The 12,436-nt window shown below is 52.0% G+C and overlaps 1 protein-coding gene across 2 annotated transcripts in view; it reads right to left on the minus strand.

The window, feature by feature from the left end:
• The window catches only part of TBCD (tubulin folding cofactor D), a 144,049-nt gene that overhangs the window by 26,829 nt on the left and 104,784 nt on the right, over positions 1-12,436 (minus strand). For both annotated transcript variants that reach the window (XM_018065386.1, XM_018065385.1), the window contains exons 19-22: positions 8,910-8,983; positions 7,332-7,449; positions 6,693-6,753; positions 5,078-5,100 (exon numbers count right to left, since the gene is read on the minus strand). In XM_018065386.1, coding sequence (XP_017920875.1) covers positions 5,078-5,100; positions 6,693-6,753; positions 7,332-7,449; positions 8,910-8,983 — 276 coding nt within the window. The remainder of the gene's footprint in view (positions 1-5,077; positions 5,101-6,692; positions 6,754-7,331; positions 7,450-8,909; positions 8,984-12,436) is intronic.

The following is a 12,436-nucleotide window of genomic DNA, read 5'->3' on the forward strand; positions in this document are numbered from 1 at the left end:
AAAGAAATGAAAATACGTGCTGTGACCGCTTACGTGATGATTTTCAGTTTTCACTGGAGCCTCTAATCCCTGGTATGAATTATATCACAGAATCACATGTAACAAATTCCAAACACTGTTCAATTTTTACTTTGTAAAAACTACAGGAACTTAAGGCACCGGGAAGATATCATCACCCAGCAGGACCGGGAAGCGGGGCTCCCCACCTGGACCCCGACTGACGAGGGATGCCAATGGGGAGCTGGTGGACAGGAGCTCGAGAAACACCCGGGGAGAAGGTAGGAAAGCTATGAGACCATGGCTGCTGGCCCAGGCAGAGGAACAGGATTCGAGTTTGCCCTCCTGCCTCAAACAAGTGGAACACTGGACAAAAATTCAGAGGCTGGCATACAGAGGTGTGGAAGGAGGGAAGGAGTAGCCAGGGCCCAGCGGGGAAGCCCCTGCAGATGGAAGGTGGGGAGGCCAAGGCGGCCGGAATCTGAGGGGATGTGGAGCAGCACCCCCAGCGCTGACCCTGAGCTGCACGTTCGAGAAGAGAAACCACCTGAGCCTGAAAACAGAAAAACACTCCTAAGGAGAAGGCGGGGCACGCGTGGGAATCCATACAGGCGGGGAGGAGCCCCCCTCAGTCAGAGCACTGGCCTCCTCAGGCACAAGGCACCAGAAGACCCCTCGGAAGGACCACCTGAGCGGCCGGCCCACTTGTTTCAGCCCTACCGAGCCTCCAGAGCTGGCTGTGAAAGGATCCAACTGCGCCCACCAAGCGAGCAGCACTGGAGAGCAGCAGCCGGCGCCCAGCTCCCCACTGAGAGTCCAGAACACCCGCCATGACCCCAAGAAAACCACCCACACAGACCCAGCAGCTCCCCAAGAGGACGGAATACACACGCAAGGTCGTCAGAACAGCCCTCAGCTCATGCACGCGTCCCAGGAGGGGAGGGGAGGAGAGAGACTGAGTCATAGTAAGACACAAACAGGACCTCAAGAAATAAAACCACAGATCTGAAAAGGAAAGTGCACCAAACGCAATCAGTGATGGGGACAGAAACCAAAGCAATATAAACGAAGAGGTTTAAAGAGACCCTGCTCAGAGACAAGCGTGAAAATGACAGAGGAGGCCATTCAAATAGAGGTGGGCCAGGTACGGGCAGCTTAAGTCACAGGAGGAGTAACAAGGATGCTACTGAATTACAACATGGTGTGTGTGGCGGGGGCGGGGGCGCGGTGCACGAGTCTATAGTGATACATCAGAAAGACAGACAGCAGGGTGGGAGTGGGGAGGGACGCTGCTCTTTCCAGACAAGTCCCAGAAAATGCACATGGAAAGAATGAGGGAATCAGCCAGGCACCCACCGGCAGACCGCAGGGTGATGACTGGCTCAGGCAAGGCAGACGCTGGAATCCAGGATCCGTGAGTCTTGAAACCACCCGTCAGGCCAGTCGCTAGCTGCAAGGGGGTGCATGCCTCTCACCATCACATCTGACCTTCTGGAGGTCGTCCCTAAACCCAGGGGTCAACTCAGCGTCTCCACCAGGGGGCAAACACACCGACTTCACAGGCAACACAAGGGTCCACACCAGCCGCGCCATGGGCAAGCCAGATCCAGTCATGCAGGGAACAACCCAGCAAACCCGGAATGTGTAGTGTTACCCAGCACGCCCGGCCTGAAGAGAGGCTGCACCGTGAAAAACAAAAAGGGAGCTAACTGAGTAACGCCAGACACAGCACAGACACCGGAGCAGGGCCTAGCTCAAGGGGAAGGACGGCTACAGAGAGCACTTGAAGACAAGCTGAAGGAGCCTCCGCTTACGGGTCCCGGAGGTCCCACGGAGCCTCCGGTGTGCTGGGGACGCTGGTCGTATGCGATCACGCTGGTCGTATGCGATCACGCAGGAGAAAGTCCCTGCTCTTCCCTGATGCTTTCTCAAGTCTTAAAGAGGAAGTAACAGGCCCACAACTTACTAAAGAAAACAAATAATACATGTATACAGAGGGAAAGAAAACAAACGGTCCAGATGTTATGAATAACTGACTGAGGTCGGGGAAGGGTGAACAGGTATTCACTGCACGATTCTTTTAATTTTATTTAGACCCCAAACAAGATAAAATGTTCGGGGTTAGGGAAAATCAGTCCTTGCTACGTCCTCCCCCAGGAAGATTTCTGAGCACAGTCCACCCAAGAGAATGCAGTTCCCAGAGTCGCTCAGATTGCTGAGAAAGCCTGAGGGGCCCCAAAGAGACCAGCGGGACCCAGCACCCCCGAGGCCTCAAGGCCGTGGCTCCCAGGACAGCAGGCGGCCTCCCAGGGGCCGACTTCCTCACTCACAGAGGGGCAGGAGCACACCCCCCAGGGGACCAGAAGAAGGCTGGTGCAAACCCCACACGAAACTCGCACTTCCCTCCAAGATCAAGATCCAGGTCCCCTGGACACATGGCCTGCCGTTTCCAATTCCCCACAGTTCACGTTTCTTCAAGGCTTTCTGTCCTGCCAAGGATGGCCTGCCGCCACTCCTGCAGGAGGGCCTGGCGCTGCCAGGTGGCACGTAGGGACTTGGGCATGGCATCACAAGCAAGAGGCCCCACGCACTCAAGTGTCAGAAGAGATTCAGCGAGGGCTCCCGGCCCGCTGGCGGAAAGTGCCTGCCAGGTTTCAGAGCTTGGGCACTCCCAGTCAGGAGCACCACGCAGCCTGGTCAGGAGTTCTCACCCTCCTGCCCCTCCCCAACAGGGATTCTCCTTCCAACCTGCCCGACACAGCGAGTGCTCAGAGCTCCCACTGCACACAGCAGTCCTCCCAGCACAAGCCCCCAACAGCCAGCCAGCACTGACCACCCCTGGGTGTCACAGGGCTGCCCTGTCAGTTTGTCAGACCTGTGAGATGCTCCAGCCCTGTGTCCCTTGCCATTGTAAGAAGGATCTTCAGGTCACGTGGGACCCAAGGCTCTAGCACCAGACTGACCTAAGGGGTCCCTTCCAGGAGAGAGGGTTTACTTCCACAGGCAAGGCTGCTTCCTGGAGGTCAGGGCCAAGAAGGAAGGGTCTGGAGCTTTGTCCCAACTATGGAGGTCCGAGCCCGAGAAGGCTCTGCCAGGCAGGATCCTCCGTTTACTTGGGCTGGGGGCCCTATGGGAGGTCAACACTGGTAGTGCCATCTGTGGTGGGACCTCACATCACAGAGAATCAGCTCAGCCCAGTGGAAACCCTGGATGCCAAGGCTGGTGGGGTGGTCTCCCTGGGCGGCAATAGCTGTGTGTGTGTCACGAGTAGCCATCAGGAGGATTCGGTGTGACTCCACGGGGACAGGACCCAGCCAGGAAGCTGTGCCTCGTCTACCGTGGACTCTGTCCTCTGGGCCTCTTAGGTTGCTGATTTGAATGAACACTTTTGCAGCAATAAGCCACAACCACAGCATCAAGAGCTCAGTAGGTAAAGAATCCGCCTGCAATGCAGGAGACCTGGGTTGGGAAGATCCCCTGGAGAAGGGAAAGGCTACCCGCTCCAGTATTCTGGCCTGGAGAATTTCATGGACTGTATAGTCCACGGGGTTGCAAAGAGTCAGCCATGACTGAGTGACTTCCACTTTCATTTCTTTCACAACATCAAGAGCTATGCTGAGTGCCAAGTCCTTCTGCCAGCCCAGTCCCTGAGCCTGGGAGTGGTCTCGGGGACCCCCAAACTCACAATGAGAAAACAGTCAAAGGGAACAGTGGGGCTAAGCTGGATCTCACAGGTCAGGCCTGGACGCTCGGATTCAGGCCCCTGCAGTCTGGTCCTGTGGGGCACATGCCCTCCCTTCTGTGGTCTGTGTGGGAGTCAGACCCGGGGAACAAACACTGCTGAGGCACCAGGCCCGTCCCACCCAGACCCCTTGCTACACCAGATGCCACGTGCATCATCTCCCTACGCTGGCCTCAAGGAAGGGGCTTATTTTCTACTTACTTTTGAGATTTATCACTAGAAAAGAGCATTTAGAGGCAATGAACAGACGTGCATTTGGAGTCTGTAAGATGCTAACGATATCATCAGACGCCTTCAGCCCCAAAGAAAGCCACACACAACAAAAGCACGATGGCCCAGGGCGGCCAGCGGTTCACTGCTCCGCCCCCTCGGCACGCAGCTCACTCCCTGCTCATCCCCGGCCAGTCCACGGAGTGCAGGCCGTGCCATCAGGAACAAGTGAACACGCTTTCGGGTATGAGAAAATGGGTCGTCCCTTTCTTTCTATTTAAAACGGATGAAAAGCAGGCAGGCAGCATTGGTGGGACAGCCGAGGGCCCATGGGAACTCCCTCCAGGCCTCCGCCCAAGAAGCAGGAACCAGGAGGCAGAGCCGCACCCACAGGTCCAGGTCCACACCAGGCTCCACCCAGCCAGCAGGAGAATCGCCCAGCAGAGTTTACTACCTGCAGGATGTCTCTAAGAGAAGGACCATTAAACAGGAAACAGACACCACCAAAGAGCCCTGGAACCTCGTCCCATCTCCACACTGACCACAGAGGGTCCTAACACAGGTAATCACCCAAGAAAAACAGAAACACACGTCCACACCAAGACTCATGTGCCAATACTCATAGAAGTTTTATCCTCAAAAGCTGAAAGATGCCCATCACCTGGCAAGAAGATGCCAAGCACACAGGTCGCTGACCAGCAACAGCTCTACGAGAGAACACACCGCTGTATACCAACCACACAGTGAATCTCAGAAACAGCGCTCTCAGTGAGAAAGACCAGACCCTAAGACTGCACAGTAAGTTCTATCCACATGACATTCAGAGGGCAGACCACAGCCACCAGGGCAGAGGGGGCCTGCTGCAAAGGGCAGAAGGCAGATCCAGGCAGGGCCGCTGCTACGGGTGGTCTGTCCACAGCCTCGAGCCTGTCAGACTCCACAGTCGAAGGAGGAAGCTTCTCGTCATGTTGTCTGTGAAGCTCAGAACCCAACCACCCCTTTCACGGCTCTTAACTCGCTCAAATACGACACACAGATGACTCAGCCACGACCACTCAGCAGATGCCCGTGACTAGGGGCCCAGCGTTTTCTTCACAAAACATAAAACTTCAGGTATGTAAATCTTACCTGTATAACTGACGATCGTAAAGCTAAAAATAAAGAATTGAAAATTAGTCATCTGAATTACTAGGATTTAAAAATATAACACAGCAGGTATATAACATCAACGAGCATCAGGAGGAGAACAGAGAGACAAGCACAGGTGGGCGTCTCCCAGGAGGGCTGATGGAGTGCACTCCACTCTCCAGGAGTGCCTCGCTAAGAAGCCCCTCCCTCGCTAAGACCCTCCTGCACAACTGCGTTTGATCCCCAAGATGCCCAGATTCCTCCTTCCCTGGCCTGGTAGGGAAACCGAGGGTCAGAGCGGGGAGGAAGAGGGTCACCAGCCAGTGACAGTGGGGAGATGCCTGGATACCAGGCCTGCCCCCCAACAGCCCCTCAGGCAGAAAATTAAGCCTGCTGGCCCTTCTCCTGGCAAGGAACTCAGAGAAGCACCTCAGCATCACTACTAACTACCGTCCCTGCCCCCACTCACTGAAAGCTCATGCTGTGCCAAAAACTCCACCCAACTCTCCAGACACATTCTTCACTTCTCACAGAAACTCGAGCAAGTAGGTTCCGCTATTATCCAGGCTCTACAGAAAAAGGAAGCGGAGGACGGGGTGATCCCCACACTGAACCTTCTACAGCACCACATGGCGTCAGCCTGGCTCCACAGTGTCCAGGTAGCACCAGACTCCACTCTACAGGTGAGAAATGAGGGCTTCCCTGGTGGTCCAGGGGTTAAGAATCCGCCTTGCAATGCAAGGGACACGAGTTAAATCCCTGGTCAGGGAAGATCACCCAAGCAGCACAACTCCCGAGACCAAGCTCTGGAGCCCAAGCGCCCTGGAGCCCACGCCCCGCACCAAGAGAAGGCACCGCCATGAGCAGCTCGAGCACGGCGACGAAGAGCAGCCGCCGCTCACCGGAAGAAGAGAGCCCGCGTGCAGCAGCGACGACCCACCACAGCCAGACATACATACAGGCGTCTTTAAAGGTGAGAAATGCACCCAGACAGACGAAATGCCTTTGCTAAAATGGAAAGGAAAGCTAACAGCACCCGCGGGATGAGGGAAGGAAGTCAGAATGGTCAATTACCACATGAAGAAAAATCTTACACCAGAACTCAACCCAGAACGACAAACGGTAAAGCCATTTAACACTCAAGAGTGACTTTCACGTTATCCTATAACATTCAGACCCACAGCTCGTACTTCACCAATTTTGAGTCACAAAAAGCCTTTGAGAATCTCAAAACCCAGAAAAACACACACACCTCCTCCCCAGGGAAGTGCATACACAAAGCCTGGGTGTGACTGCAGACGTGGAGCTCCCCTCGTGGGGTAAAGGTGGGGGTGCAAGGCCTTCTGTGAGCCGCCACCCGCCCACCATCCCGCGAGGACGCCCCGAGCGAGGAGGGCGGCCAGGCAGTGCAGCAGGACCAGACGAGAGGCGGGCACTCCCTGCCAGGCCCAGCGGGGGACACTTGGCCACACGGGAGAGCCTGAGCTCACCCCCAGGGTTCGTGCCCAAAGCCAGGCTGCACTTGGAGCTGAGGAGCAGGAAGGGCGTGGGGGCAGGGAGGCCCCCAGGCACCGGGAGACCTGGGAGAGAGACGGCCCGGAGGCTGCACACTGACCTGCTGGTGGATCTGCTTCAGGCCATGCATGGCCTTCTCGTCCAGGAAGTCCGAGACGGGCCTGCAGGAATTCAAACACAGGTGAGGACCATGGTTTTGAGTCTGGGGCGGTGGGGGGGGCTTGAAATTCTCAGGAGCCCTGGGGAGAGAAGTAGGGTTAACTCAGATCTGCCACCATCGTGCCCCCAGGGAACCACCTCGAGGGACAGGAATCGACTTTATATAACACAGTATTCCTCAAGGTGGAGTTCAGGAACCATGGCACAGACATCACAGTGTGTGGTGAGCTGTATCTTTGAGGAAAAGTTAGTCAGAAAGTAAGAAGATTGAGCAGCTGCTTCACAAAACATTCTCGACGTTCAGACATGCTCAGCCACCCCATGCTGCGTCTGTTGTTATTTATACCAACTGCGCCAACACAAGAGGCTCCTGGTTGAAACTTTTATATCCTCTGGTATTTTAAATTATTCAAAGTGATACACGAACACAGAATACTGAATACACGGGCTACTCCACACCAAGTCTGGAAAGCGTGACAAGAGAAGCCCAGTGAGGCGGGGCCCCTAGAGAGGACAGGAGGCCACTGACGGGTGCCAGGAGCGCGGAGCACACCGCAGGTGCGAACGGAGGCCTTCCTACCTGCCTTGCTGCGCGGCCAGCGTGCGCAGGCTGCGGGCGACCTCTGCGCAGGCGAGCACGGCCCCGTGCCGAGTGTGCAGGTCTGGGCTCTGTGTCATCGACAGCAGGCGCGGGAACACTGCCAAGGCACAGTGGGAGAGGCACATGGGGTGACTGTCAGACACGCGGGTTCAGGGTCCAGGGGAGGGACGCACCCGCTCAGCTCTACCATTACCCCGCAACCAGGGCGAAACTAGGCCCTCCAACACACCGACCCCCATCGGCAGACACATGAACAGGAAGGACGAATGTGACTTAAGAGTCCCAAATAGCACGCATCTCCGGGGCTCCAGACACAGGGTGGTAACTCAGGGTGAGGACAGACAGCAGGGAAGAAGGAAAACAGACTGTTTTCCAGGTCCTTCCTATTGTTCAGGGACCCCCAGGGCTCTGCTGGGGGGCAGGGAGGACAGAGGCTGGGCTGTAGAACCCTACAGCCAACACACACTGGCTCAGCCAGGAGTTCCCTCCTTGCTGCTCAGAGCAGAGAAAGCCTCGGAGCCTGTGCTCTGGGGACAGAAAGCAGGATCAGAGTCCCTGCAGCCTGGCCGGGAGTACAGGTGAGAAGTCACAACCACGAAGGCTCTGTCCATCCAGCCCCACCAGCCAGGAAAAGCACAGTCCCAGCCACGCAGAGGCCATGGAGGCCAAGAGCATCCTTGCTGGGAGGGGCCGTCACGGGCGCTCAGATGCGGCAGCCGGTAGTGGTCAGCACTCCTGAACTGGGAAGAAAGTGTCCCCTTCATTCAGGCAGCAGGATTATCATCGAAGGAAAGTAAACACCAGGTGAGATTTCTGACATTAATTAAGAGACCACGAAGCTGAAAAGGCCCTCAGGACCTTCACAGGCCCCAAGTCTTCATGTAAAATCCTAGAGTCTCTGAGTAAAATCAGCAGTAACTCCAACTGAACAACTGTAATCCAACAACAGTTACCTCTCTAATAAACGTCAGTGGGAATAAGTACAATTCGAAGAAACCTATGTATTGTTTGCTGAATTGAAATCAGATGCCTGTTGATTCCAAATGGAAAAGACACGATGGAACAAATACAGGGTCTTTTTTACCGATAAGGGCATGTCATTAACTCAGACTGGCCGTCTTGTTCCTGAGCTGAGCGCACTCAGGCCCAGCCCAGGAAGTCAGCGAGTCCCCCGCAGCCCCAGGGAGGCAGCTCACTGTTTCGCATGTTACATTATGAGCTGCTTCGTTTGTTGTTTCAAGGCTCATCCTGAAACGCACACAGTGCACAGCAGATCCACCCCTTCTGCTGGGATGGCAGAGGAATGAACCCTGGGGCTCCCGGGGACATGCACACCTTGGTGCTCACAGCACCTGTGCTCCCAGGGGCTGGCGCACCTGGTTCGTGTTCTGTCCCCAACAAAGCACAGACCAGTTCTTCACACCCTTCCCAGCAAGAGAGAAACCCTCAGGTCTTAACATCGGCGAGGGGGCCTCCGGGGCTTTCTGCTGGGTGTGTGCGCGTGCGTCTGTGGTGCACACGCATATGCACGTGTGAGGGCATGTGGGGAGCACCTACCTTCACAGGCAGTGTGCTCGGGCGCTCGCTGGGCCAGGTTCCGCAGCGCCTTGGCGGACAGCTCCCTGATGGTCCTGGGGGCAGGGCAGACAACACTGTTAGTCCTGCAGGCTGAGGAGTCTGGCTTTCTCTCAGAGAGAACAGAGTGCAGGAGCTGTCGCCTGGCCCACTTAGCCAAACGCTATGAGAGAATACAAATAAACTAGCAAATAAGAACCTCTGTTCGTAAACGAGGGAGAGAGCCTTCACCAAGAGGCGGCACTACATGCAAGCCTGTGTCAGGACAAAGCTGCCATCTGCACGGCGCCGGATGGCCCAGCGCCGGATGGCCCAGCGGGTCTAACCTCCTGCACCCCGAGGGACACAGAGGACAGGAGTGCCAGAGTCTGGTAAACACTACCGGGAAGACCGCAGGCTGAATGAGGGAAGTTCCAGTGGCTCAAGCTCATCAACAGGAGGTGTACATCACATCAGTGTAAATATCTCCAATCAAGGCACAGTTGGTACGTCTCAACACACAGATCTGAAGGACGACCCGAGAGTGGTTTAAAAAACCAAGCCTGCCAGGGGCCAGACAGGCTCTGATCAAACCCAGAGGGTCACCTGTGAGATGGATGCCCGCCTCCACGCATGCCCCCCCAGCCCCAACCCAGCAGTGATCTTCTCAGTTAGTGCACTTTGAAGATAAGCTTTCTGTATTTAAAAACAATATTTTTTATCATCTAAATATCAGACCTCATTTATAAAACTCTTAGAAAAAAAACATAAGGGGAAAGCTTCATGCCATTATATTTGGCGATGTTTTTCTTGCCAAATCTAAACTTTTTTAGATCTTTTTCTAAAATGTTTTTCAACACCAAAAGCACAGGCAAAGGAAAAACTATATACACTGATAACAGAAAAATTGATTATAGTTAAACTGGACTGTGTTAAAATCTAAAACTTCCAAGGATCAAAGGATACAATCAACAGAGAGAAAAGGCAACTTACAGAATAGGAGAACATATCTGCAAATCACGTATCTGATAAGGGACTAACATCCAGAATATATAAAGAACTCTTAAACCCAACAACAACAACGAAAACGAAGTAACCCATAAAGATCAACACTTCAGAAAAAAACAGAAGGTAACAAGTACTGGTGAGGATTTGCACAAACTGAAATCCTTGTGCATTGGGATTAGGAATGTTAAATGGCACAACCATTATGAAAAGCTACGGATCCCACTTCTGGGTATATACCCCCAAAACAGAGAGCAGGGTCTCAAAGAGATATTTATACGTCCATATTCATAGCAGCATTACTCATAATAGCTGAAATGTGGAAGCAACCCAAGGATGATGGATAAAGAAAATGTGGCAAGTATACAGAATGGACTCCTGCTTGGTCTTATAAAGGGAGGAGATTTTGACACACGCTACAGCGTGGATGAACCCTGGAGGACAGTATGTTGAGTGAAATCTGCTAGGCACCAAAGGACAAACTCTGCAGGATTCCACATGAGATTCCTGTAAGATTCAGATCCACAGAGACAAACAGGGTTGCCAGGGAGAGGGGGAGTCAGTGATTAATGGGTATGGAGTTTAAGTTCTGCAAGATGAAAAGGTTCTGGAGACTGGCTGCACAGAAAGGGGAATGTACTGAACTGAACACTAAAAATGATTAAGACATTCTATTATGTGCATCTCACCACAGTCAAAATTTTTCAATTATGTTTATCTTGATACATAAATTATTTGGGGTAAGTATGTCCAAGTATCAGAAAAAGTTTATTTTTTTTTAATTGAAGCACAGTTGATTTACAATGTTGTACTGATTTCTGCTGTATAGCAAAGTGACTCGGTTATACATATATATTCTTTTTCATATTCTTTTCCATCATGGTTTATCAGGATATTAAATACAGTTTCCTGCGCTACACAGTAAGACACTGCTGCTTATCAAAAAATGTTTAAAAAGAAACCCAAAACACTGGATAATACCTTTTAAAAGTATACACTATTAGAAGTGTAACAGAATATCTACACTGGAGAAGGTATATTTACATCACTGAAGAATTCTATAAGGCTCCCCATTTCCCACAAGCCATGTATTCACAGGAAATTGAAGAGACCCCGTTTATCAACTTTTAGCTCATATCTCTTTATGGATATAATCCAGGCCAAAAACAGAGAAAGGCAGAAGTTTCTCCGCCTCTGAAGAATCATTTAAAAATTAGGCATAATCTTGTTCCACAAATCCTAACATTTGAAAAAAATCTAAGCAGCTATTATCATGAGGACCTTCAAATCTGACTGCAATTTCCCCTCCATTTATGAATCCTGGAAATTTCAGGGTTTTAGAGCTTATACTAAAAAGAATACTTCCACAAAGAATGTTTTAAATAAAATTAACAATTTAAAAAATGAGGAAAAAACAGAAACCACACAGTAAAATGACAAGTGTAAATTAAATGACATGGATAACCACATCAGATGCGAAAAGACTATAGCCCTCAAATAAAAGGCGTTGGTCGCCAGGCTGGACGTAAAGGAGGGACCATCCGCCGTCCCCCCACAGACAGACAGGGGTGCAAGGTGACGGGGGCTGTGACAGGCCTCTTTCTGTAAGGCCCCAGGCTTAGAATGGTTTTCACATCTTTAAAGGATTTTATAAAGGAAAAAAACAATAAAATACATGGGACAATGACCTAAAATATTACTCTCGGCAAGAAAAAGCTTGCCGACCCTTAAGCTATAATAATATCAAATTACACTTTAAGATAAGAAATCTAACATGAAACGAAAAGAGACAATACGTTTGGAAGATACAAAAACATTCAGAAATGTATATGTACCTAACCAGAGTCTCACCCAGAATACACCAAGGAAAAAGGACAGAGTCGAAAGAAGAAATGAACATTTCAACAACAGCTGGAGATTTCAACAGCTAAAAAGTTCAGTCTAACACCATGGGTCACAGTTGCAATTCTGGTTTTAAATGTCCTATTGACCACAAGCAACAGCCACTCTAAGCTGGGATTCCAGATGCAGAACCTGAAGAAGCTCCTTACACACCCAGGCGTCTGTGTCCCTCGGACCTCGGCCTGAGCGCTACGCAGAGCTTTCCAAGAGAAAGTAAGCCGTTTTCCCAGAGGTGCTGACGGCAGCGCTGATAACCCGCTCTGGGTCATACAATGGCCCTCCCCATTGGATGGACACGTTTAACTGCTGGAAAATGCGAAGACACCTTGAAACTGCCCCGTAATCAGGAAAAAGGAAAGGCCTGCCTGGCTCCAGGAAGGGTGGAGGAGACGGCTAAGCGGCCAGATGGAGCAGATGCGAGGTGGGAGGCCGTGGCCATAGAGGGGTAAGTGGATCCCACAGCCCAAGTTCCCTGCCCTCGTGACATGGGAATGTTTACACACCCAACAGATGTCACTGAAGTCTCCAGGTAGACCATTAACCAACACATCAGGTGTGAATAGTGGAACTTACATTACTTCTCAAGAGTTCCTTCAAAACTACGAAATCTATAATCAAAAAAC

Source organism: Capra hircus, chromosome 19 (assembly GCF_001704415.2).
Source record: "Capra hircus breed San Clemente chromosome 19, ASM170441v1, whole genome shotgun sequence".
NCBI lineage: Eukaryota > Metazoa > Chordata > Mammalia > Artiodactyla > Bovidae > Capra > Capra hircus.